Below are 26,280 nucleotides of genomic sequence, written 5' to 3' on the forward strand. Positions count from 1 at the left end.
TATGTAAACAAACACACATGACAATGAGTGGGTTTTTGTATAAATTGTTCAACACTGTTTACTCGGTGTTGAAAAATGAATGTGCGTGATGTACAATGTGATATTTTTAGTGACGGAATAACATAACCTAATTACTTTAGGTAATTTAAAACAGATACAATATGTGGAGAGATTTAGTTTTCAAAATCTCTATATTTTACATAATCATAAACGTATTACGTTAAAAATATTAAACCAAGCGATACCAATATGGCATTAGTTATCAGTTAACTCTTCGAACCACGTTAAACTTACGTTATAGTACTTACGGTAACTTAGTAAATGAAAGATTATATATTAGTCTAATCGTATTTACCACAACTTTACAAATTCATTTTCAAGCGAAATCTTGAAACGCTTTTAAAAGTTAAAGTTAGTATTTGTTTGGCTTTATTAAAACTATTGTCTACTTTTAACTCTGGAAAAGGAATTATAGTTATTATATCCTAAGTATTTAAGCTCTGATTTTATAGTGACGTAGCAGAAACGGTATACAAATTGGTATCGGAACATCGTTATTTCCTCTACGGGTGCGTATACATTTGATATAGTAAAGAAATCAAAGATATACAATAGTTTCATATTAAGCTTTCATGATTGAGTATATGTAAGCTTATGTGAGCATCAATAAAAATATATCCGAGAAATAGCGGGATTTCCTACGCCTTGATATTGACTAACCAAACAGGTATCAAATTATATCCAATAAACAAACGTTGAATGATACAGATTATCGATACTGAATTCTTTAGTTTTATACTTTTACGAAAATTTAACATGATTTTATCTGAATAAATCGCGACAATTAATTAGTCTTAAATTATAAAAATAAACCAAAACACGTGTATCATTTATTGATAGTTGTTTTCCCAGCGTCGTCTTGTAAAACAAAGAGCTATGCTAAATCAGCGTTCTTTGTTCGATTCGTCTCCTCCATAGAAGCGATCGGAGCGTGTCATTTTTTGTAAATCAAAGCCTTTGTTACGTTCAACTTGTGTAATGCGGTAGAAATATCCTAGCCCTATTCAGATTCCTTTAAGCATGAATGTTTGTTTGTGGTTGTGAATTGTATTTTCAACTTAGAGTATACGGTACAGCGCTCCATTATTCAGTTCTATTACGTGAATCTTATTGATATTATATCAATAGATTTATTTTAGCAAAGTAACGAACATAGCGGTTGCCTGGAAGAGATCGCTTGTTAGCGATAAGGCCGCCCGTTGCATCCCTTGTAATTTATATATATTGTGAAGTGTAAATAAATAAATAAATAAAATAGCGCATAAATTTAAATATCTTATAACATACATTAAATTTATATAGAACACGCTTCAGATTAAGTTAAAGGTCACGAAGTACGTGATCGTAATTAAGCTTGCTTCAAAAGTAAGATTAAAAATCAATCGAGCTTTCAAAAAGATATAAATTTCCGAGTACACCTTTGAGTTTAGGTCTTTGACCTCTTTTAATATTGTATTTGGATTCGTAAAAGTTTCAATCCATCTGTCGAACGCGCAAATGTGTTATCGTCGCTTGTACAACTACGGAACGTAAAATATATATGAACTTTACATTATAGACTTAAATAGAAGTATTTTTGTAAAGAAACTTGGTATAATATCTATCGTGGCTAGATAAAGTGAACACAAAAACTATTGTTTGGTTGATACATTTCTATGAATAGAAGAAAATTGTACTTTGCCGTTGTAGAAGAATCTGGCAGTACTACAATACTCAGTGAATAATGGAGAAAGTAATGCGATTCAGAACACCGGTGTCGTAGTAATAAGCGCATCTTACTTTTTTGTTAAGTTGCAGAAAATAATCTGAAGAAAACAATTCTATTATACATATTGGAGTATCGAGTTATTATTAGAAATCGTTGTTGTCTATTTAACAGGAAAATACTTGGGTACTTCGTTAATTTTAGAGATGTTCAACCAAAAGATTGATTTTTAAAGGCTTTTTTGTCTTAATTAGGACACTTAACCTCAAGTTATATCTAGTATGTTTTAACTTAATTATAAACATCCATTAAAAATTCGATGTATGTTTTAAATTTTTATGACATAAAAATTTAATGTAATCAGTCAAAATGTATGTAAGAACCTACCTAAAACAGTAGATAGAAAATAAACCACCATTTGTCTTACTTTAAAAAAGGTATGTTTGTTACAGGAACTGATAACTACGTTATATATAGGGTTTCTGGGACTGATTTTCGCATCGTTTTTAGTTTACTTGGCCGAAAAGGATGTTGCTGATACCAAATTTAAGAATTTCGCGGAAGCTCTTTGGTGGGGTGTTGTAAGTATGAAAACACTAATTATGGATCGACATTGCCTCCAAGGGAAGAAGGCCATCAAATCCAAAATAAAATTATGTAAATAATATAACTAAGTCGCATTTTTACGACTTATAATTAAATAAATAATATTACGTGAAAATCCAACAAAAGTACGACTCTTCATGTCTCATAAACTTTAACCAAAGTACTTTATGAGAAATTTTGAGCTTTTCGTCATTTCAGAGAGAATTGAGACAAGGTCATTCGTAATTACATTTCATTGGTATTAGGAATAAGTAAACATTAAGTAATATTCTTAGATCACGCTGTGCACCGTGGGGTATGGCGACATGGTACCGCAAACCTGGCAAGGAAAACTCATTGCCTCATTTTGTGCTCTTCTAGGAATATCATTTTTTGCTCTTCCTGCTGTAAGTATATCATTTATTTCTACACCATTTCATTTATCTGATTTCGTAGAAAGTGTATGCCAATTAGGCAACTTACTTGAGAACAGTTATATTATAAACGGGAAGATTCTGCTATTTACTAAATATTCGGCCATATAAAACGTAGACTTTTATATGTATTTTTAAATGGAAATGACATCGCAACCATAGTAACAAATATTTAATAAAGGCCGGTATTGTAAATTGTAATTCTATCGCCTTACTTTTAATAACTTGAGAATAATTTGAGAATGACTAAGAAATGATCCTCTATCAATTGTTTTCTAAACCTCAACTAAACTTATTAAAAATAAAATATATTGGACATAAACGTTAACCTTCAAATAATTTTCTCACATCAAATTTTTATCAAAATGCTGAGCTATGATACCTTATAGACCTATGTAAAGCGTAGTGCTTTTATTAATATTTTTATAATTATTAAATATCTTCTCGGTTTTTTTGGGTAGGGCATACTAGGTTCTGGTTTTGCCCTTAAAGTACAACAACAACAAAGGCAAAAGCACATGATAAGACGACGGCAGCCCGCGGCTACGCTTATACAAGCTCTATGGCGGTGCTACGCCGCTGATGAGCACTCTATGAGTGTCGCTACATGGAAGATACATCAGATACCGCTACCAAGCCCTCAAATTAGGTGAGATTTTATCACGTTTATAAGGTGGGGTCACCAATTGTTGACGATAGGATGAGATTTCTATTATCATTTTTTTTGTTTTAAGTCTTGGTATGTGTTCCTAGAAGCTGATAGCGATTTTCAAATAAAATATTGGGATTCTGTTTCTAAATTAAGTTGCACTTGTTTAGTAGTTTTAATTTTATATTAAAATAAAATCTTATTAGCAAACTTTACTTTATTATATATTTTTTAAATTATATATTTATTTATTTGATATTTAATAGGTATAAAAAAACTATTGTTAAATCGAATTACTTCATTTTAACAGTCAATAGGAAGCCCTCGTCGCAGATTATATATTAAAATCCCATATGAAGATCGTCTGTTTTATAGAGTATATAAAAAATAACAAGTATCCCGTGATCACGCAATATTTTGCGTGCCTGTAACTGTACTAATTACAATTTTAATAACTCTAATCTATTCAGTGGGTGGAGTAATCACGTCATAAAAAGCATTCCAAACGTTAAGCATACGTTGATGATATGAAATACAAAGTAAACGTTAATTAGGTATACGTTTGACAGTCGAGTCATGAGTGCATCATTCAAGAACAATGCTTCCTTTGTATCGCGTCTACCGACAATTCGAAGACACAAAAGTACTTCCCTGCATTCTCCCGCACCCCATTCGAAGCCTGCACATCGGTACGACGTCAACGCAAGCGCAGAAAATCTCGGTAAGCATTTGTATTGAAAACAGTGATAAATCTCACTTTATTTCATTGTTAATGTTAATTACATGTGCACAATAGAAACATTTTACTACACTCGAGAGTACAGTGATTTGTGTTTAATATGCGAAGGTATACAAAGACACATTAGATATGGTAACATACTAGACTGTCAAGTTTTGTTTTGTGTGCTTTTGTTTTTCGTGTATAGCGATTAGTTACCTTTGCCTTGATTCTGACGATAATAGATTATGACATCGTAAGTACATACAATCCTAATTATTATACGCTAACGATACTAAACACAGTCTTTGTGTTTCTATGGTTTTCATTGTTTTGCTTCACGTCGATCGATTATCGCTGTTCACAGAAATAGAGATCTATTTGGACAAATAAAATAACATTGAAAACAAAATAATAAATCAACGTCAAAATAAATTTCTAAACGCTCTTAGTAATACTATACACGTCGAAGTAGAATTTCAACTAACATAGCACAAAACTTCCAAACATAGCGCCACAGCCAATCCACAAACATGAAGATAAAACTATGACAAAATATTGCTTTTTGTATCGATCTCCAAACGCAACAGTATATGGTCACATCAATATCACAAATATCTTTATTTTAGTAGATGGAGGGTGACATGATATTATGCCCTGTTTCATAGATAATCGCACTACGGAAGGAGATCGTGCGTGTTGTCTACTTCATTGTTGGAAAAGCTGCTTTCAAGGTTTTGTTCTTCATCTTTTAGACGGCACTATGGCATGAAAGTTAAAGTCAAGAAAGCTGCGTTTATTACCTTTATTTAGACAAACCTTTCATGATGTGTATACACGAACGGCATAGCAGCATTGATACCGGATAGGATGTCTTAAATCCGGCTGACAAACTGCATCTGTTAGCTCGAAACACTTGCTGGTCTATTAAGTACTTCTTTCTATTTTTCACTATTTTGAAATAAAATGCACCCGCGTAGTACGTAACGCTTCGAATACCTAACTGATACCGCTCTCATAAGCTTTACTATATCCATTTGAAGAACAAATGCCTTCTATAACTTGAACTGCTTTGATAGCGTTGACTGCTCAAGTAGCCTAAGAAATTGGAGATTCAGTTCGACATATTTCTTTTTCTATATGAATCATTAGCTAGTTAGGTCTGTTTCGCATCATAGAACGCAGTTCACACAAATGATTTCCTGATTTAATAAACTGAACAAGCATAATTCTCTTATTGGAATGGCTTTAATTAAGCTTCGATTTTAAAAAGCCTATACAATAACACCGCTTTGCATTTGTTTTTTGCATGCCAGGTAGACAATTAGGTATATAAATAAAATTACCAATTGATTTTTCCTCTATATAATTTTCTAAGTTAACCATATAAAAATTTTGAAAATATGGTTGAAATTAATATCACCAAACAAAATATTTTCCCTAATATGAAATAGTTTTAAAATTGGTCAAGATTCAATGTATATAATTGAATTTATCTCACATATAATTCAAGGCTAACTCCATATTTATTATAGGCCAGATGATATCTAAAAGCACTCTGCGTTGTATTGCATTGTTGGATTTCCCAAGAGGCGAAGTAGGTCTGACCCAAAGAAAAATATTAAGACGTATGGACAATTTGTAGGGCTCTCTTTGTCCGATTACAGCAAGGGAAAATCGGTATTCATTTTCTACCTTAACCTCTATGGTATATTCAAGTAATATTTCTCGCTTGTAGACCAATATTGAAAATGTACTACAATACCACATACAATATTGAAAATAGGTTAGAAGTTGTTTAAATACGGAACAATTACTTAAACATAATCTTTAATTTTTTAATACTTATTTTAGCTTTAAAAAATCATTTTAAATGTATTTTATTATATTTTAAATATACATAATTTAAACTATAAATGGTTAAATGTTATACATTGTTTCAAACAGAACTCAGTTGGAACGCTTCATAGTCCTGGTTTAGACCTTTTGATGCCTAAGATCCGTGGTACGAAATTTTGATTATAACGTGAGCGCATCAATTACATAAAGAATGGTTATAATAAAAATACCTCTTGAACATGAATAAGAGTAAAAAGTATCAAAGATATAGTATAGAACCTTATCCAAATATTTTTTCTTATACATATAATACTCGTATACATTTTCGTCGTATAAATTTCGTACAAAATTGACTGTTCAAAAATAAAATGCAATACGTATTAAATTTATTGATTTCTTTCACTAAATATTTAACCAAAATACTTAAACGAGTCTAATTAAAATGTATATTTTAATAACTTTTCAAAAATAAATTTATATATTGATCGATTACTAACAAGTTCCCATTCTGTTAAAACTCGACCACTATGGTCTTAATTAATTGAGTAGCTGCATTGGCTCTTCGTGAAAGGTGAATTAAAAATTATTTAATGAAACATATTCGATTAAATTCTACTGGGATCTATAATAACCCTTCACAAACAATAACAGTAACACCTGGGTAAGAAAGAGATAACAAATGGATCGATAGTTTGCTTAGACATTAACAACCACTGCATTGACCTCATTATTTAGGTGGTATTTTTATGCAGTATAAAGAAGTTATGATTTCATAGCTCGTTTTTTAGTTGATACTTTAAAAAAAATTAACTATTCAGAGTTATCAATAAAATAAAAGCATGTACATAAAAAAAATGAAATGAATAAAAAAAAGTGAAAAAAATGAAATTCGTGGTCAATAGTAAAATACAATCTTTTTTAAAAGTAAGGGTCAATTAAGATACAGTAGAAACTAGAAACATTGGGTCCATTGTCAAAGTGAGCGTATGTATGGGTTGGCAGGGGCTACGATTCACCACTCAGGGTGCACTCGAAATATCAACTCAGCCCGTAGCGACGACTCGGTGGCCGAGACAGCGCTCTCCAACAAAAATTCCAATGGTAAGCGTTAAGGGGTATGGCTCATGAGACTAATCTTAGAATTATCAAACAAAACTACAAATAATCATTCCTGTCACGGTAATAACGTTAATGTACAGAGATGAGCAATGTCACATGTTTTTGACTCGCAATAACCGAGATGGAAATAAATGTGTGGACTGCGTTTATGATGATGCGTATTAATCATTGATCAAGAATATCGTCGAATTGAAAGTAAACCTGTTTCCTTAGGGCCTGACGTTTGTTTATAGTCTATTATAAATTGATCAATAATAATCAACGGATTATTGACAAGAGTAAGGAGTTGGTGTAGTTCATCAGTTACGAAGTTTTGGTAGCAGCCAAGGGTTGTTTGTGTTCACTGTGGAAAGTGTCATAAAGTTCCTAACAATGTTCGGGCGAGACTGTTGACTAGACTTTGAACTGCACAGCAGTACGATGTTTTGTAGATTATATTAGATTTAAAGGAGTTGTGGTTCTATTTTTAATAGCCTTTGGTATCCGTTAATATAATATGACCGTTAAATAAATTATGGTATAATTTCGTTTAAATTGGTGAAGGTTACACATATGCTATCAAAAAGTACTGACATAATGTAAATGCGTTTAATAATAATCGCTATATATACTGTGTCCAGTTTGTGTTTCCACCACACCAACTTCTACTATTTAAGATTATTTATACAATTTATAAATAAATAAAATAAAAATATTAAAAAACAAAATTATATATGTTATGAAACTCAATGAAACATTCGAAATTTAATTAATATCTACGTACATAATGAAATGGAGATGAAAAGAAAAAGGATGTATCTTCTATTGAAGTTTGTAGGTTTTAACGTTGTAAACGCAAAGCACGTCGCCTGTAGGTAATATAAAATGATAATAATTTATAATGATTAACATTGCTTTACGCAGACGAAGAGGACGAGCCCCGCTGTGTTACACTAACTCCGCGGCATAAAGCAGCAATTAGATTTATAAGAAAGGTAAGATATTTCTTAAGATTTTCATAGAAAAAAATATACGTACGTTTTCAATTTATATTTATAACATTCTGCTTTCAATAACAATATGATAATTTAATATTAATATATAGTATAATGAAAAATAATTAAGGTTTTTATAGACGTACTTCACATGCCTCACACACTTCTAGTGTCCCAATATCGAGTACTAATACAACATTCTTACATTCCTTAAATAAAACGAAAACAATTTTATATTCTATTTAAATACAATACATAATCATACATAAACCTTTTGTAAAACATTGCATTTTATTAGCTTTACTCAGAAATATAATATTAATGAAATGAAAGAAAGAACAAAGCGTAGAACCTAATCAAGGAGCATCTTGAATTATTAAATTATGTTTACTGTGTCCAAACTTCTGCTTAACCTACGGCCTTATCCAATTCCCAAGTTCCTTTTAGGTGCTTAAATAAATGATAACTTTAAAAATCGCTTCTCACTTCACCCATCGCGTTGCCGACCTCGTATCCGATTCAATTTTATCGCTGCCTTACAGTAGATCGTATCAAATGTTTTATAGATATTCAAGAAGTTGAAAAGTTACGTCTAGTTTTACCTATTAAGTTTTCATGATTACCCTTTTACATAATAACATTTTTTACTAACATCTGAAACTTGGATCAAACGCTTTGCCGAGTTCTTTTATTTGTAGACTAGAGCTTTCAAACCATAACAAAATTTATGGGTCTTATGAAATCTTAACAGATGAAGTATTTTGTGGCCCGACGTAAATTTAAAGAAGCGTTAAAACCATACGACGTAAAGGACGTTATTGAACAATATTCCGCTGGCCACGTCGATCTGCTGAGCCGAGTGAAAAACGTCCAGAATAGGTATTATTTCTTAGGATACCAACGCATTGCATATGCACCAATTGAGTTTAAGTCAACAGACAAAATGTAAACTCAATTTCGGCCCGGTTGACTACATATCAATTTGATGTTCGGTCAAAAGGGTGACATTGACTAACTAGTGTGAATGCAACGCGATGATTTTCATCAGTTTATCCCCTAAATTTCCATCTGCACAATAATTCACTTAAAGTTTAAACTCCTTATGGTTTGGGCTCTACACCTAATAAAGTAGTTAGGTCTTAAACTTTTACATAAATCTAGAGTAGGTAGTTTGCTCGTATGCTCGATTTTATACGTTTTCCGACAAATTATATCATTGAAGGTCATTTATTATCTTGTAAATTTCTTTTTGGGGTATTATTATCTACATTAGAGATGATCAGTGACTTTGAATGATTCGTATTTGTGCCGTTTGCTCATTAGAAACAAAACATAGAAAATTTCTACCGTATGTTACCTATTATTTACCTCTCCTTGTTTCCTTTCTTCTTCTATCTAGTTTAAACATAAATTGATACATTTCTCTAAAAAAGCATGACTAAGCGTAGAAATTTATTATAATCTTACAATCCATCCTTTGTTTCGCTCCAGCCAGTGAATTCTTAACCAGCTACATTTATTTATTTTATTTACATAAATCTTTGTATATCCATACTAACCCTAGATTCCGTCCGTACGAAACAATTACAGAGACAAGTTGAAACAACATTGTAACACTACGAATGTATAGAACAACATATAAAGATACATTTAATGTAGACAACAAGGGACGACTTAGCACGGTAAGGGTTTACTTTAATGTGTGTGACGCATATGTCCTGAAGATGTTTTGTTTTCGTGTAGCTCAAGTATTTTGTCGCACGCAAGAGATTTAGAGAAGCATTGAAACCATACGACGTCAAAGACGTGATTGAACAGTATTCTTCAGGACACGCAGATCTCCTTAACCGAACCAAAAACCTACAGTACAGGTGAGCAATAACCGAAACAGTGGAATTATTATTATATGGAAATATAAAAGCTCTGAGCTCGTTGCGTTACTTGGTTCTCATTTCGAGTATCCACGTTTATGTGCCTTGTACAGGTTCAATATTTTCCTTTTAAAACAATCGATTGTTAAATTGGCCTCACTTATCTTACGAATTTTTTACCTACTGTTATTAATAGACTTAGGGTCTGTTCACAATGTCCGGATAAGTTCCAAATAAGCTATTTATTACTTATTGGTAGGATAAACACTACTGTTGCGTTTCACGACTGTCAGATAGCGCTATTCGTCATGAAACGCGAAGTTTCTTATTCGAAACCTTTATCTTCTGAATAATTTATGTATATATTGCATAGCTATTTGGTACTTTATCCATACATTGTGAAACAGACTCTTACTTTATTTTAGCACATTTACACATATTACCTAAATTGCTTGTCTGATGCATGAATTTGTTATTAATTGTATATTAAAAGTTTTGAAGCTTCATTTTTCAACTGTGAATGTGAAAACAAAGCTGTATTAGAACAGTTTTGTCTAAAATGACGTTATATTTTTGTAAAACCTAAAATATTCTAACTTAAATATTTTAATTTCCTTGGCAATCTTGAAGATCTAACAGAAATGTCTGGCGATGCAGTAACGGTGTGATAAAGTTTTTATAAATAAATTAATGTTAGTGCGTTACTTTCCATACACACACATATATTTAAGAATCGGATGCAATACCATTTGTTGTGTTAAAAATGTATAATTATTTTATGGCTGCGTCTGTTGGCATTAAGTTCGATACGTAAACTTTCGTCAGTGAAGTTAAAGAGTTTTTATTTACAAACATATGTAACACGATACGGTATGGATATTTCTACATATACATAATTTAATAATTATTTAATCTAACTATAAAACTTATTTCAATGTTGTCTCTGTTACAGTTGATATTCGAGTTAATGTTCGTAAATCACTATTTTAGTAAGCAAAAATAAACATCCAGCTATGAATAGGTACAATTTGATTGCTGAATAGAACATGTATCAGCCAATGTTTTCACATTTGCGAATGTTCAAATAATAATTATGCTTTGCAGTGTTAACTGTAAATAATGCCTGTCTATTTTTAATATGTTACTAATATTGTGTGCTAATACATTTATACATTCTTTGACTTCTAGGTTTTCTAAATAATCTATTGATTCTTAGTACGTTTTCATTTGTTGGGTATGAAAAATCAACTACAACAAACATTAAGGACAAGCAGCCAACTATTATGATAATCAGTATCTAAGAAAACATTTAGAAGCTAACATGAACTAATTAATATATACGTGTAATATTAAAATGCACCATTTTAAAAAAATATTATGAAAATTTATTTTTTATCTAGGTTAGATCAAATTCTCGGCAAGCAAGGTTCGAAGGCAAAAGATGTCTACGCGTCTAAAATAAGCTTAGCTTCTAGAGTTGTTAAAATTGAAAGACAAGTGAGTAATATGTATTATAATTTTTTACTTAAAACGAGTTACAATTGTTTATAAATATTATAGTCAAGAATTATTTAAACTTTTTGTGAGGGATATAAACGCATATTAATTACTAATATTATTTATAACAAACGCATTTAAAACGTCAAAAACATTTTAGTTATAAAAAAACGAATAAAAACTAATTTGGGGCTTTTAGTTTGTTTATGAATGTATCACTGGTTTATATATGTTAGGCTTATTAAGACCCCCTTTTTATTTTTAGGTAGATGATATAGAAAATAAGCTAGACCATTTACTAGAGATGTATGAAGAAGATAGACGAGTAGCGAGAAGAATATGTAATGAAGCGAACAGTAACGCCAAAGGAGGAGCTTCTGGTGATGGCCACACCCGACCAGCAATTACGGAAAAACAGTACTCAGAACCAAATTCACCTTTATGCCGAACATTTGAACAACCAGTGCATGCTTCTATTCCTCCTATAGCATTTAAAAGACCAATGAATAGAGGATACTCAGATTTAGGCGCTAGGTTCATGCGCAAGAAAGTTATAGTAAAGTAAGTTTTTAATTACATGCTCTACGTATAAACACGTATAATACCTACAATTTAGTCATATTATTTTTCATTTATCATATTAATGTTGCCACATAAAAATTTCCGAATAATGGCTTGGCTTGGTCCCACAAGAGAAGTAACAAAGTACACTCTAATGTTTTGGGGATGCTATGTTAAGTTCTTTCTTACAACCAAAATTAAAATTGCTATTAATCATATTATGAAATTAATCATATTAGTCGTGAAATACCTACTTATTTATCTCTTAACGTTGAACTAATATACCATTGTCGTTCTGGTCCAATAATTCAACGGAAAAAGATAAAAAACAAGGATAATGTTTGCTTTTCTTCGTCCTCTATTTTTCCTTTTATCTAGATAGACGTGTTTGTATTTCTGTAGATTTATAGAAACAACATGTTTAGTACATAAAATCAGGATACATCTTTGCGAAATACAGCTTTAATATCCTGTTTAATATATAGGTCACTGAAATTAAGAATTTATTGATATCCACCCAGCATCTTTAATATTATGACATTTCAAATCACCAAAGTATACACTTTCAGAACATCATCAAGTCGAAATGGCGAGTCTCCAAGAGATGACGAAGTAGTGATTGTAGTACCAACCGACAGGGAAGATACTCCCCCGAGGCTCATCACAGATAGCTCTGGTAATGTCATTAATTTTGATTGCCTATATTTTACGAAATGTACTTAACCCATCTCCATACAGATAACTACTATCTTCATAAAAGCCACGTTATAAAGCGTGAATTTATCGTTTTACAAGGTCATACATCACGTGTACGTCCGCTTGTTGCATGCAAATCTATGACACTCTTGAGACTCAGCCCAAACGCGTATTTAAGTTTTACGTTTAAACACTGGTAACGACTTGCGTGCATGCCCCAAATAGGCTTACGGGCTTCAACACTTAATATATGAGTGAATGGTATTAAGCGTTTTTAAAGCTCAATTCAAAACGTTAAATGTTAATTACGTACGTTATTATTACGAAAAATGTATCTAATAATGTCTGGTATTTGTTTTTTATACGTGAAACGTTATCATTGCCCCAGGTATAACTTTGAGAATATTAAAAAATTGCAGCATCTTATGAAGACTATTCGTCGTCGACGTCTCTCTGACCGACAACGTCGTGGGCCAGCCCTCTAGTGGGCCGGCGACTGCGTGAGTGACCTTGCCGTTTCGATGTGGAATGCGAAAGCGTTATAGTTTCATTCTATACCCACTCGTTCCTTTGAATGAATACGATGTGTTGTATTTAGATGCCGAACTTTTCTAACGTGTAGTTCTCGTAAATTAGATTTTGGTTTTATGATCGACGTTTAAAAGTTTAGGTTCACTTATGTTTTATAGATTTTAATTAAGCATGATTGTGATTAGTCAAGTAGTTTCAGGTTCCTTTCTTAATACTGAATAATTTAAATCAGTATCAAGTTTTACTGTTTGTATTTTATATCATATATTTTTATGAGCTTTGTTCATGTCTTTGTCGTGTATTAGTCTTGTTCCGTTTTAATATAAAAAGGATCGGGTCAACATTTATATAATCTATTAATATAAAACTGAAATTTACAGATAATATACATAAATAAAATAATACAAATGTGATGAATGAATTATCAGTAGGATTATTTCATAAAATGTTTCAGAAGTATGTGCGAGTTGTTCCGTAGAGGTTGAAACGGAAGCTGGCGGGACACGGTCTGATAGTTCGGGTTCGCCTTCCTGGTGCGAGGGCGAAGGCCCGGATGAACGGGGCTATGGCTCTGGTGATTCTGTCGCTGAGGAGACGGCCCTACTCGCAGATACAGTGCCTCCGCCTCATCAGCCCCGTATTTTGCGTCAACAAAGGCGGGACGTAGCAGTAGACTTACATCTATTGCGCCCCGATGTATGAGACATGTTTATAATAGTGATCAACACAAACTCTATACATATATAAATGAAATACTATTTTCGTTGGGTTAAAACTTATTACTTTCATCTCATAATTATTTAACAATCATTATAGTGACGTGACCTACTGGGATGATTTGATCGATACTGATATTATATTGAAGCTATCGCAAATTTTTACATAAAATTCCTAACCAATTTAATAGCAATGTAGTCATTTTATTAAAATGTCATCATTGAGCGTTTTGACTTAATTAGACTTTATCATAGACTAGTGGTTAGGTGATACCTAATTGTAACATTAGAGTAATCGCGACAATGAGCGATCTCTACAATTGATGTTTTGATATAACGCCGGTTGCAAATATCGTCGATATAATTATTGCTAAATAAATATTACTGTACTTAAAACTTATGCAAACAGTATTTCATAGAATTATTTTTCCAAAAGACAATTGCCCCCTTTAAGTTTTACCTCGGTGCCTATACGTGACTGTACGAAGTGCGTTTATTACGATAACATGCAACGACGAAACATTACAATAAAATATTGAGTTAATTGTGATGTAATAAACAATAAATATAAGGTCTAACGTTACCTACTATAGCACTGTACATAGTTAAGTGCATATTATTTAAATCTTATCAGCAGCTTACGTGATAATTATTTATATTATAACATAGGTTAACATCATACCCAAGTACCTATAGCGGAATAAGCGGTCTCTTACATGTTATAGTACATTACATTTTATTTGTTACATTTAATTAAAGCTAATTTGACTATTATATTAAGCTGGTACCGCTAATTTGCTTAAATTTTGGTCGAATAAAAGACTTACTTATTGGTTGCGTCTTCATCGGCACTTGCCACTTTCAAACAAGAAGGTTACGTAAAACAATTGTTTAGGCGTGGAATGTATGCGTTGATAAATTGAAAATATTATATAAATATACAAAGTTATAACAACGAAACTAAGTGTGATTGTTGAAGTGACGATCCATACTCGGGGACGCATGAAGTAAATGGCGCAGATTGTGTATATACAATATTTGCCTATGCACAAATTGGTAGTAACTTAATCATTTAGAACAAATTAAAATTTGCATAAAGTTACTAATTCTTTAAAGATAATTTATGTAGTTAATATTTGTATAGTTTTCAATGAGTAAATAAAATAGCAGCTCTTTCCTATAACGAAACAGTAATTTAAGCATTTAATAATTTATTGAGCTGTGATAGTTAATAATAATTTCATTTGTAGAGCATTAATGCACATAACATACGTCCTTTTTCTTATATTATAAGATATTTTATAAGATCTGGTAACCTTAAATATATATTTATAAGAGAATAAAGAGGAAGATTCAGATGAAACTTTATGTTCTAACTATCTCTTAAGTGAGGAATTTTGACGAATATAAAAATTTGTATTATTTGAGCCTAAATTCGATAACACAATTTGTCGCGTACTCTGTAAATCTTGCCTATGAAACTACTTTTTTTATCTAATTTTTTGTCACCTGTATTCCCGTTAGTGGTTCAATATTTTTACTAGCAATTAATAAACACTCTGAAATCTCGTATATACTCTGACGAATAGGCGAGTGCTGTATCTAAGTGCTTTTAAACAAATCACATTGACCGGCTTTAAACCAAGAGTACCTTAGTAAACAGTCGCACCACCTTGTGGGACCAAAATTTCCTCTCGAACTTTCTATTATAACCATATTTACACTTCTGTAACAAACCCTGTAGTTATTGGCTTGAAAGTGAGCCACAATTATCTGCGATTGCAGATTATTTAATACACCGTCTGTATAAATTGCCTCAATTTTATAGTATGAATCGTAAAATGTGACTTTGGTTTTTTCTTCCAAGCAACATTTCCGAGCGACGTTCTTCACATTATCTTTTTTACTATTGTGAATTTAAAAACAAGGAGTGTTAATGATTTATTTTCACTAAATGATTCCTATTCGAACCAATTTTACAGTTTTGGAAATGTTTCTTAAGAAAGCAGGGTAAAATCGCCTGACATTCAGTATGCATAAGAGTAGAGTTGTAATATCTTATGTAATAAGTAAAATATGCGCTTACATAAGGAGAGGTTAAGCTATAAAAGAAACCAATATAATATTAAAGGCCTTTGCCTTAAACCTAAGTGCTACTTTGGGACCTAGCTCTGCCTAAATAGTATTGTACACAGCAATTACAGTAATATTAGCTCTAGTATTGTCATACCTCTTTGTTACTATAGTATATTTGTCATCTATTGTAACTCAGGTTAAAAAAATAAGTAGATAAATAGTTAAGCCAATACTTTGTCAAACACATTCTAGCCCTTATTTCGTCATAGTAACATGTATTTTTTCTGTAGGTAGATATGGGTAGATATTTTAAGAATAATTTTATATTTTAATAGCATACTAGTTTATCTATAAGCATAGATTGAAACTTAATTGAATTTGCAGAAAGTAGGCCCAGAATTAAGCACTTTAAAAAAGCCTTTTTAATTCAAAAAGTTTAGTGTTAGGATTTTACATCAAATATTTTTATTGCTTTCATCGTTACGCAGGCATCTCTATCTTAATTTAATTGGATCCGTATTTAAAATTTTTACATCGTCGTCCTAAGTACATAATTTATATATAATAAATTCTGCCTTTATATATATAAATATATACCTTACTTTTACATAAGTACCTACGTACGAGTAGTAAGTATGTAAAGCGCAAATAAAATAAGTTACAATCTGAATATAGTAGTATTTTATTTACACTTTAATATTGTTATTATTTGGATTTGTTAATTATTTATTATTATGGTCAAAATGATATTGTAAGTATTATAAATTATAATTGAAGAACTACCATCCCTTGGTTTCATTTATTCCAATGGCTACTCTATTCATTTCAATTTTCAATAAACGATACTTGTATACTTTTCATTTATAAAGTGTCTGTCACTGAAAAAAACTATTTTGGACCGTCTTCACGATTAGTGTTTTATACTAGAACTAGACTAGATTCTTGAAATATAATGATACCAGTATCAACGATAAAAGATAAAATTATATGAGTGAGAGTTAGGTGGGTATACAATTTTTTAAAGTACACGTTTCTGTATTTCTATCCGACTTCTAAAATTAGTTCAGCAGTGTACAATATAGGAAATTAAATTTTAAATTACATCGCATATTTATTTTCAACAACATTCGTACAACAGAATTCTGTATAATACGTTTTCATATATATTTATAATATAAATAAATAGAACAAGGGAAAAGCTGAGAATAATGTGAATGTTGCTAAGCTAAAACATTTATTAATTTATTTCCAATTATTTTTCTGTCTTAACAGTTACTGCGATAAAAGTTCCCCCAACGATTATCCTACATAAAAATAATTAGAATATTTATAATCTAAATCCTAAATCTTATAACTAACCATATAGCAAACTACTCTTATGAACACAGCCATTGTACAATCAAATAGGTAGACCTAAGCTTCATTTTATATATAATGGCAATAGTTATAACTTTATGACAGTTAAAAAGTCCTAACCTTGATAGAAATTCTGTTTATTATTAATATATAACATGGTGTTCTTAGTCTGTGGATACATTTTAAAAAAAGAAGATTTTAAGATATGTCAAATATCAGTTTCACAGTTTGTCAATATTCCAGCGGTATTTACTTCTACTTGGTCTGTGGTATAAACTGTAAATAATGTATTAATTAAAAGTAAAATTAAGTAAACATCTAAAAGAAATTAGTAGATTTGTTAAAAGTAAGGGTTCGTGTTTTGATTTTTTACTAATATAATACCTTAATGTTAGTTTTAAGTAAACAGTTTAAAAAAAATTAAGATTGAACTATGTATTTCACTAAATAAATATGTGTTGCTTTATTTCTAGCCCTAGCTGTGAACTAAGTTTGATTTAGGATGCCCACTCAATATGAAGATGAACGGTCCTGGGAAACATCCAACGCTCAGTATGACGTATGTATTAAATGTGAATGTTTAAGATACACTAATTACAGTTTTCTTACTTTAAGCATTTCTTATTGAACTTAGCTTTAAGCATAAAACCACTAAATACATATATTCAGGTTAATACTATTGAGATGTACCTTAATTAAATTTGAGTGTGTGACGTTCATAAATATATGTATATATTTAATTACACTTTAAGGATGACAATGGTGAAGATGTTATTGATAACCCAGAAGAAGTGCTGCAAGAGTGTCTTGAAAAATTTAAAACACCTGATTACATAATGGAGCCTGGTATATTTGGCCAACTTAAGAGGTATTTTCAAGCTGGTGGAAACCCTGAACAAGTGATAGAGCAACTGTCTAATAATTATAGTGCTGTTGCACAGATGGCAAATTTACTAGCAGAGTGGCTGATTCTTGCTGGTAATTTTCTATTCAATTATAATATAATTTAACTTCTTCTATTAAGTAAATTTAATTAACCAAAGATTTAGTTAAACAATTAAGTTAAATGTCATTGCATTACTTTGTACAATATGAATATCAGAGATAGCAATTTATTAAGTTTTTTATATAGATAAAAGACAAAGGAAATTTACTACTATTCTTTTCAATATTTATATCTCTATATTCTACTTACAGAAGTTAAAGTGACTGAAGTTCAAGCAATGGTAGAAAATCATTTGAAAGAAATGATTATTAAAACATTTGATCCCAAAAAGGCAGATACAATATTTACCGAAGAGGGAGAGGTAAGTAGCATATTAAAACAGACTGGTTAACTAAATAAAAATAAATAAATACTAAAATTTTCAGTTTAAATTATTATTGGACTCTCATTTAATTTATAGAATTATAAAAAGTCCATATACAATATTTTAAATGTATACTCTCTATTGGTTGATAGTTTTAAAATATTTAAAGCAATCAATTTAATAAAATTGTGATCATTAAATTATTATCTTGTTATATAGACACTAAAAGTGTGTGTTACTTTGCAATATAATTTTTTTTTATTGATTTTAAACAATAATCAATCTTTTAGACCCCTGCATGGCTTACAGAAATGATTGAACATCCAACATGGAGGTCCCTAATTTACAGATTAGCAGAAGATTATCCAGATTGTCTTATGTTGAATTTCACTATAAAGGTACATTTATGCAATTAATTTCATATATAATTGTTTTCTTTATTGTATTGACAATATAAGAATAAAGCAAGATAAAGAACATACTGACTTCTATTTAAATATTCAAGTGTAAATTGTACAAAATAATAAATACAAATCTTCTTATATCACTTTGTATTCAAAAGTTTAACACATTTTCAGCTTATATCGGATGCAGGTTTTCAAGGGGAAATAACCAGCATTTCAACTGCTGCTCAACAAATTGAAGTATTTTCACGAGTTTTAAAATCAGCTATAGTTGGCTTTTTACAGAGTTCAGATGATTGGCAAAATAGTGTTAATGAGTGTGCTGTAAGTAATTGAATGAAACCAATTTTTATTATTTTACTTATTATATGAAATCAATAAAATGGTTGCGTATATCATATACATGAATATTTATGTACAATTATAAAATTTTAAGAAGATTTACAATTAAAGGATTTTATTCTTAATTAAATCATTTCAGAAAATGGTTTGTCATGGTGCTCACACTTATGTATACAGCCAAGTCATTGTTCACATTTTATCTCAAGAACAGAGGGGAGGATCCATTATGAAGAGACTTAGTCAAGAAATTACAAAATGTGCACAACAAAGGTAAAATTTTAAGACATCTTGTCTTGTTCCATAATAAGCAAGCATTGCTTAGTTCATCATAAGAAGAATATAGACATTTATGTAGGTTAGACATAGATAGAATGTGTGACAATCACACCCCACAGGTGACAGTGTAAAGTTATTTCTGTTTTTTTTTTTCAAATTTAAAAACTTCCACTGGCTATTAACCTTGCATATCTTATATCTTTTTTACTCTTATTATATTCAACATGCATGCTTATTCATCAGTGGAGCTATATAGACCATTTTCAATAACATACTGTACCTTTCTCTTCAATAATTAAGAGGTCTACCAACCTCAATCCCACCATTCACACTTGGCCTACATATCCAACTCATTCATATTCTTTAATGAACTATATCCACTTGCTCTCTCATATTACTTTACCTACATTATCTTCTTTTGCACAACACTTGCATTCCTAACTATTTCTAATTTCTACAAACATACCATAATATAAATACTTTAGCAAAAAAACATTAGTTAAATACAACATTCTACACTCCACAAAATACATTTTTATAAAATACTAGCAGACTCGGCCAAGCGTTGCTGTGGCTAAGGTTTTTGTTATATTACATAGTAGTAAATTAATCAAGGGAAACCGTAGGAGAACTTATGTGAAACGTTGGTACCACGACACGGACCTAAACTAAACTACCTTTAACTCAGCGCCATCTGTTAGAATTGTATCAAATAATAAACAAATGTTAATGTTATCGTAATTTTAGTAAGGATGCCTATTTTTTTTGAAAATCAAATATAGCCTATGTCACTCAGGAATGATGTAGCTTTCCAACAGTGAAAGAATTTTTCAAATCTGCCAAGTAGTTTCGGAGCCTATTCAATTCATACAAACAAACAAAAAATCAAACCTTTCCTCTTTATAATATTAGTATAGAAAACATTTTAATATTTAACAGTGGTCATGATGTTACGCCGATAACGCTAGCGTTGACAGCGGGAGAGTCATGGCGCGGTGCTCGCACAGCGCTGGCAGCCATGTTATCTCGTGGAGCGCTAAACCCTGCAGATATATCAGTCCTGTTTCGCGCATATAACCAGCCGGAACCACCACCCGTACATTTACTGAGGATACCACAGTTTTTAGGTAAATGGATGCAAAACGATAATGTAACAAAAATACTACTATCATAGCTATTATGGATGATATCATTTTGTTGATTGCATATACTTTGTCAGGTGAAAAACAACACAAACAACATAGAACATAGAGGTTGGCTTAAAAAAAAATTTTTATTTTTTTTATTTATCATTACTATTTTAGAACTGCTTGTGGACTCCTTGTATAAGCTGGGAAGTAAACTAAATCCTGAACATAAGTCAAAGTACACATACCTTCTGGCCTATTCGGCGTCAGTGTGTGAAGGTGTGACCCCCGGAAAACCGATTAAAGATGAATTAAAACCAACATTACAAGCAATTGAGAAAATACATGCAGTCTGTTGCAGTTCCGTGAGTTCAAGTGAATTGATTGCCGAATTACCCTCACTCTATCATTGTATAAGGTATATTATATTATGTTATTACAAATTATTATTTTTTATTTGATGTTGTCCTCGTAATAACAATAGTTGTTAGGTGTCATATTACAATATTAAAATTTATCTGATTTCAGATTCCCAGTTGTGGGAATGGGAGTGCTTGTATGGGTGGAATGTGTGGTCACAGAGCCATCTTACTTCAAGTTATGCACCGAACATTGTCCTGTGCACTTAGCATTATTGGACGAGGTTGCTTCCTGTCATCCATTACTCCATCACAGACTGTTAAAACTATTAATAAAGCTGTTTGAGTCTAAACAAGAAGATCTGGAAATTTTAGTTCAGGTACTAGTTTAGCGCACATATAAGCTATTTGGTTGTTTGTTGCTGATATTGGCCGTTTATCCACTCACCGGCACCCGAGCCAGCGCTGTTTGCGTACAGGGGCTTCGTGATTTTCATATCATATCTTAATATATATAATTTACGTGTCACGCTGTTTGTCCGCTATGGACTCCTTAACTACCCAATCGATATCCATCAAATTTGCACACCATGTGCAGTTTGATCTAACTTAAAAGATAAGATAGCTAATTGAGATGTAATTTATACCTGCAGTATTATTTTATTGTAAATACTTGTTTATTATTTGATACAATCCTAACAGATGGCGCTGTGTTAAATGTACCAATGTTTCACATAAGTTCGCCTAGCATTTCCCTTGAATAGTTTACTACTACTTTAGCTACGCTTGGCCGCGTCTGCTATATGTTATATGTATTACATCAAAGACAAAAAGAGAGAAACTTAGATAGAACAATTAGGTATTTAAAAAAATAAAATGAACCCAAAGAATTCCTCAACATTTTTCGCATGACCGAAAAAACAGTTACATGAGTATACAGAATACATGTATAGAACACAAGCAGTTTTGCCGGGCCGACAGGGAGTGGGAAGATTGCAAAAAAAAAATGTAAATGAGATATTAATTAATTCCCCGGTACAAGAATCGATGAGTATCTGTGCTTTCTTTTAGTTAGAAAACTTTTGGGCACTTAAGTGACTATCCGACTTATCGCTGGTAACAACATACATTAATGTATCTATTTTAGATGTGTTAATTAGGGTACCTGTTTAATTTTGCTAGACATTAATTTTATTGTCTTTTTCATAGCAACGAATTACCATAGAAATTTCCAATAGACATCATAAATTTAGTAAATTATAGAAAGGTAACATCAGCAAACATATTAATCAATTACCAAATCGCTAGCAATAGAAAAGCAATACTTATAAAACAATGTAGTTCAGTAATAACTTTTATTTCACAGTTGGAGTTGCGGAAAATGCTTTTGGACCGCATGGTAAATTTGTTAAGTAGAGGCTGTGTTGTTCCAGTTTTACTGTATATTAAAAACTGCACAAGCCGTGGAGATGTCGACTTATCTTTGATTAGGTATTTTTTGACAGAGGTCAGTATATTTTATAACTATCACAGTCCCAGGGTTCATACAAATAAGCATGATAAATAAGGTTTTTTGGTTTTTAAATATTACAGTAAATTTAATTGAACAAAATCTTAATAAGTACTAATGTTTTATGATTTAAGAAAAATACACTGATGGACTCATAAACTGCAAGCAAAGTAAAAAAATACTTTGAAATAAATATTTTAACCAAGTATGCAAACTTTCTACACAGATTAAAATTGAAACGTTAGATTGGTTCGTTAACTTTAAAACAGCGTAGGGTCATATCCTTAAGTTTAAGATTGTGTACTGGAAAGGACCTTAAATCATTTTTGAAGAAAAACAGAAATTTAAAGAAAATTGGTTTTAACAATAGACACAAGCTTTATGGGTTTTTTTATGTTTTAATAAGTTGAATTACCTCCACATGCCCTTATTATGGATTCTAATCGGTTCCACATAGATTTGATTAGGGTTATTAAAACATCTTGCGTGTTGCAAGTGTTTTCGAAAAGAGGAGTAGCGACAAAGGGTGTTTTTTTAGCGGAAAACGCGCAAGCTTGTGTCTTTTTGGGGTTAAATTGGACTAGGTTTAGTCTGCCCCAGTCAGAGATTCACGATTCTAGAAACCGTAGACTGGTTTAATTGTCAAAAGAATAAAAAATCAATAAGAATCAATTTAAAAAAAACACGCAAATCTGATATGAGTAAGATTAAGGGCCAGTCTCTTCATAATTATATAATTTTATGTAAAAAATAAAAAAAATAATTTATCCTGAAGTTTGATGCAGTTTATGAGTATACATTTTTTGCAGGTATTGGATGCAATAGCTCCTCCATTTACACCTGAATTTGTACAATTAGTATTACCTATGGTGGAAAATGAAGAAATTACAGGTACAATGAGGGCTGAAGGTGAAAATGATCCTGTTTCAGAATTTATTGGTGCGTATACTTTTGTCATAGAATAATGGCATAATATATTAAAAATCATTAAGTACTATATGTTTTATTGTTACAGTTCACTGCAAGGCACATTACTAAGCAGGAGTATTTAATCATGAATGAAGGAAATAAATTTTATTTTATTAGCTATACATAATACATAATAGTTTAACTAGTTTTACAATTATTATACTTTTGATTTAAATTCTAATTTTTTCTTGACCCATTTCTTAACTTCCTCTAGCTGCTTTCCTCTCATAATACCTTTTTAAAGCCTGATCAAATACTTCTCCAACAGTTCTCTTCTTCCAAATATCAAGTTTATGTTTAATTTCTTCTTCAAGTTTTGTTTCAACTGTGCTTTCAGCTTTTCCACCTTTAGATTCAATATTTGGATTGTCATCAGGTTTTATTAATTTATTTTCAACAGTTGCTTTTGAACTAGGAGTCTTTGGCTTTTGTTCATCATCACTAGATTCATCTATTGAGAAGTCTGAATCTGCATCAATATTCACTTCAGTCTGTTTAGATTTTTTCTTATTTATTTCATTGTCAGAATCTGCTATCTCATCCTCTGATATATTAGCATCATGTGATGATTTTCTTTGTTTTCTATAGTTCCTTTTCTTAGACACTGGTGAACTATCAGATTTATTTCCTTGAAATTTATCTATATAAAGTTTAGACTGTTTTTTTTCTTCAGGTTTTTCATTAATATCATCTTTTTGAGGTCTATCAAAACCTAACTTTTGCTCGTAAAGATGTCGATAAAATCCACCTGTTTTTGAACAGATTTATGATAATATATAAAACTTTACTTAATAGATAGAGAAAATTTATATTTTCAGAAAAAATATTTGTGTCTACAATCAAAATGATTGATTTGGTAATTATATAATTAATTGAATCAATGTATATGTGAGACTACAGAGTTGTATTTGTAAATTATGAATAATAAAACTTACCCAAATCTTGTTGTTGAGTAACATCTCCTATTTTTTCTAAATATTCTTCCCGTTTTTCTTTTTCTTCTTCTAATCGCAGTTCTTCTAACTTTTTTTTATATGCTGATGTGACAAAAACTTCTTTATCAGCAAATTCTTCACCTTCCTGTTCTCTCTCTTTTTGTATCTTAAAGATAAATAATTATGATTATTTAATGCTCAATGCAATTTAGACATTATCAAACAGGTAATCCCTTACCTGTCTCTCAATCCTCCGCTCATTTTCTATTTTCCTTTTATTGGCAGTTTTTAACAGATTTTCTATATATTTAGGATTTTTGTTCTCTTTACTTTTAATTGCTTTATTTTCCTTTTGTATCACCATAGAATCATAAATCTCATCATATTGGTAAACAGTTGGATCTTCTAGTATAGCCTTTTTTTGTTCAATTTTGCCCTGAAATTTATATCCATATATTTAAGTTATGTTTTAAATTAATAAAAAGGTATTTCTACAGTATTGGTTAAAATATGATGCATCAAATCAACTTCTCTTGCCTTCAAATTAATTAACATCATCAGTTGAAGAAACAGTTCAAAAAATCAGAATACCTGTCTTATAGAAGCATCACTTGATTTCAATAGAACATGTTTTTTCTTAAATTCATCTTCCGAGTCAGAATCATCCCCAAAAACATTACGTGATGCCTGGAATGTTGGCAGATGTGATTTCTCAGGAATAATTAGGCCATACCTATAATAAACAAAATAAAAATTACAATGTCAATTTGAACCCGCAAATATTACGGGTTCTTGAATATTATGAAATTAAAATTCTCACTTTTTGTTAGACATTATGAAATTCGGTGATATTACTCAAATGATTTAAGTACATATATTTTGTTGCTCCAGACTCCAGCTCCTAAGAGATCAAAGTTAAACACACTGAAATAAATTATTAAGTAGAATAGATTCTAGAGATAACTGAAAAACTGATCAAATATTTGACACCACGGACCACCACATCTATGGTGGTATCACAGAGTACAATGTCTATCTGTATTAGGCATAAAACTTATGTCAAGATGCCTTATCAGGGGGTCTAGACAAGACGGCTTAACGGTGTATAAAGAAGGTCGAAAACTAAAATTGAAAATTTCGTACAGATTAAGCCTCCTTGTAAACATTACACCATGTTTTCTGGTCATAATACCCGTAAACATGCTTAAATAATTTTTTTTCTCTTTCTTTCTAAGATACAATTACCTAACACGGCTGTGACTAAAGTTTTAACGTGCCGATAAAAGAGATAGATCAGTTTTTAAAGGTTTTATTTATATTAAGGAAATACAATTCTTTTCTGTTAGACATTTTTTAATCATCCCAATATTTTTCTTATAACAAGTTTGTTACCACGGCAACTACTTGTACGCCAGTATATACATACTTCACCGTGACAAACATATTTAATTTTAGTGGTTTTTACCATATTATCTAATGGTGAAAACCACTAAAAACTCACTCTACCTTAGAACAAGAATTGAAAAATAGTAAAACATTTAAGTGGACACGACACCGCCACTAATCAAGCGGAAGGTACTGGCCGCTGGCAGTTATTTTCAAGAACAAATTCCTAAGGATGCGGAAAAATTATAGACTTTGTGTTATGTGTATCATCTATG

At 31.0% G+C, this 26,280-nt stretch overlaps 3 protein-coding genes across 8 annotated transcripts in view; 2 read left to right on the forward strand and 1 right to left on the reverse strand.

Moving 5' to 3' along the window:
- The window catches only part of LOC111001203 (potassium voltage-gated channel subfamily KQT member 1), a 35,595-nt gene extending 18,844 nt beyond the window's left edge, over positions 1 to 16,751 (forward strand). The window contains exons 7-17 of one of the 3 annotated variants that reach the window (XM_022270979.2): positions 2,218 to 2,346; positions 2,647 to 2,757; positions 3,246 to 3,433; positions 4,003 to 4,154; positions 6,993 to 7,091; positions 8,013 to 8,083; positions 9,827 to 9,954; positions 11,355 to 11,451; positions 11,717 to 12,012; positions 12,582 to 12,688; positions 13,694 to 16,751. In XM_022270979.2, the coding sequence (XP_022126671.2) occupies positions 2,218 to 2,346; positions 2,647 to 2,757; positions 3,246 to 3,433; positions 4,003 to 4,154; positions 6,993 to 7,091; positions 8,013 to 8,083; positions 9,827 to 9,954; positions 11,355 to 11,451; positions 11,717 to 12,012; positions 12,582 to 12,688; positions 13,694 to 13,941 (1,626 nt within the window). In that variant the 3' untranslated portion in view covers positions 13,942 to 16,751. Of the gene's footprint in view, positions 1 to 2,217; positions 2,347 to 2,646; positions 2,758 to 3,245; positions 3,434 to 3,987; positions 4,155 to 6,992; positions 7,092 to 8,012; positions 8,084 to 9,826; positions 9,955 to 11,354; positions 11,452 to 11,716; positions 12,013 to 12,581; positions 12,689 to 13,693 lie in introns of all 3 variants that reach the window. The other 2 variants (XM_022270980.2, XM_045628890.1) reach the window with 2 other exon arrangements.
- An 871-nt stretch (positions 16,752 to 17,622) lies between these two features.
- Positions 17,623 to 23,859, forward strand: LOC111001199 (negative elongation factor D). Of its 4 annotated transcripts, none has more exons than XM_045634696.1 (13): positions 17,623 to 17,733; positions 17,861 to 17,946; positions 18,140 to 18,365; positions 18,585 to 18,694; positions 18,988 to 19,095; positions 19,276 to 19,425; positions 19,583 to 19,713; positions 20,659 to 20,846; positions 21,024 to 21,264; positions 21,375 to 21,585; positions 22,572 to 22,712; positions 23,525 to 23,654; positions 23,731 to 23,859. In XM_045634696.1, exons 2-13 carry the CDS (start codon positions 17,890 to 17,892, stop codon positions 23,751 to 23,753), a joined length of 1,716 nt encoding a protein of 571 aa, XP_045490652.1. In that variant the 5' UTR covers positions 17,623 to 17,733; positions 17,861 to 17,889; the 3' UTR covers positions 23,754 to 23,859. The 4 variants fall into 4 exon arrangements, with proteins under 4 accessions (XP_045490652.1, XP_045490660.1, XP_045490651.1 ...); XM_045634704.1 differs by having other exon boundaries at positions 17,650 to 17,777; XM_045634695.1 differs by having other exon boundaries at positions 17,650 to 17,739.
- On the reverse strand, positions 23,689 to 25,642 carry LOC111003268 (nuclear speckle splicing regulatory protein 1). Its single transcript, XM_022273687.2, has 5 exons — positions 25,440 to 25,642; positions 25,211 to 25,352; positions 24,858 to 25,055; positions 24,620 to 24,785; positions 23,689 to 24,432 (listed from the first exon to the last, which is right to left on the reverse strand). Exons 1-5 carry the CDS (start codon positions 25,451 to 25,453, stop codon positions 23,885 to 23,887), a joined length of 1,068 nt encoding a protein of 355 aa, XP_022129379.2. The 5' UTR covers positions 25,454 to 25,642; the 3' UTR covers positions 23,689 to 23,884.
- Positions 25,643 to 26,280: the final 638 nt, after the last annotated feature.

This window comes from Pieris rapae, chromosome 1, assembly GCF_905147795.1.
Source record: "Pieris rapae chromosome 1, ilPieRapa1.1, whole genome shotgun sequence".
Taxonomy (NCBI): Eukaryota; Metazoa; Arthropoda; class Insecta; order Lepidoptera; family Pieridae; genus Pieris; species Pieris rapae.

What these genes read in the sequence shown, in the direction of transcription:
- LOC111001199 (XM_045634696.1), top strand. Translation starts at nt 17,890, where the DNA reads ATGCCCACTCAATATGAAGATGAACGGTCCTGGGAAACATCCAACGCT. An exon ending in AGAGTGGCTGATTCTTGCTG is followed by an intron (nt 18,366 to 18,584) that starts GTAATTTTCTAT and finishes TTCTACTTACAG; the next exon opens with AAGTTAAAGTGACTGAAGTT. An exon ending in ATCTGGAAATTTTAGTTCAG is followed by an intron (nt 21,586 to 22,571) that starts GTACTAGTTTAG and finishes TTTATTTCACAG; the next exon opens with TTGGAGTTGCGGAAAATGCT.
- LOC111003268 (XM_022273687.2), bottom strand. An exon ending in AGCGGAGGATTGAGAGACAG is followed by an intron (nt 24,786 to 24,857) that starts GTAAGGGATTAC and finishes TTTATCTTTAAG; the next exon opens with ATACAAAAAGAGAGAGAACA. An exon ending in TACTCAACAACAAGATTTGG is followed by an intron (nt 24,433 to 24,619) that starts GTAAGTTTTATT and finishes GTTCAAAAACAG; the next exon opens with GTGGATTTTATCGACATCTT.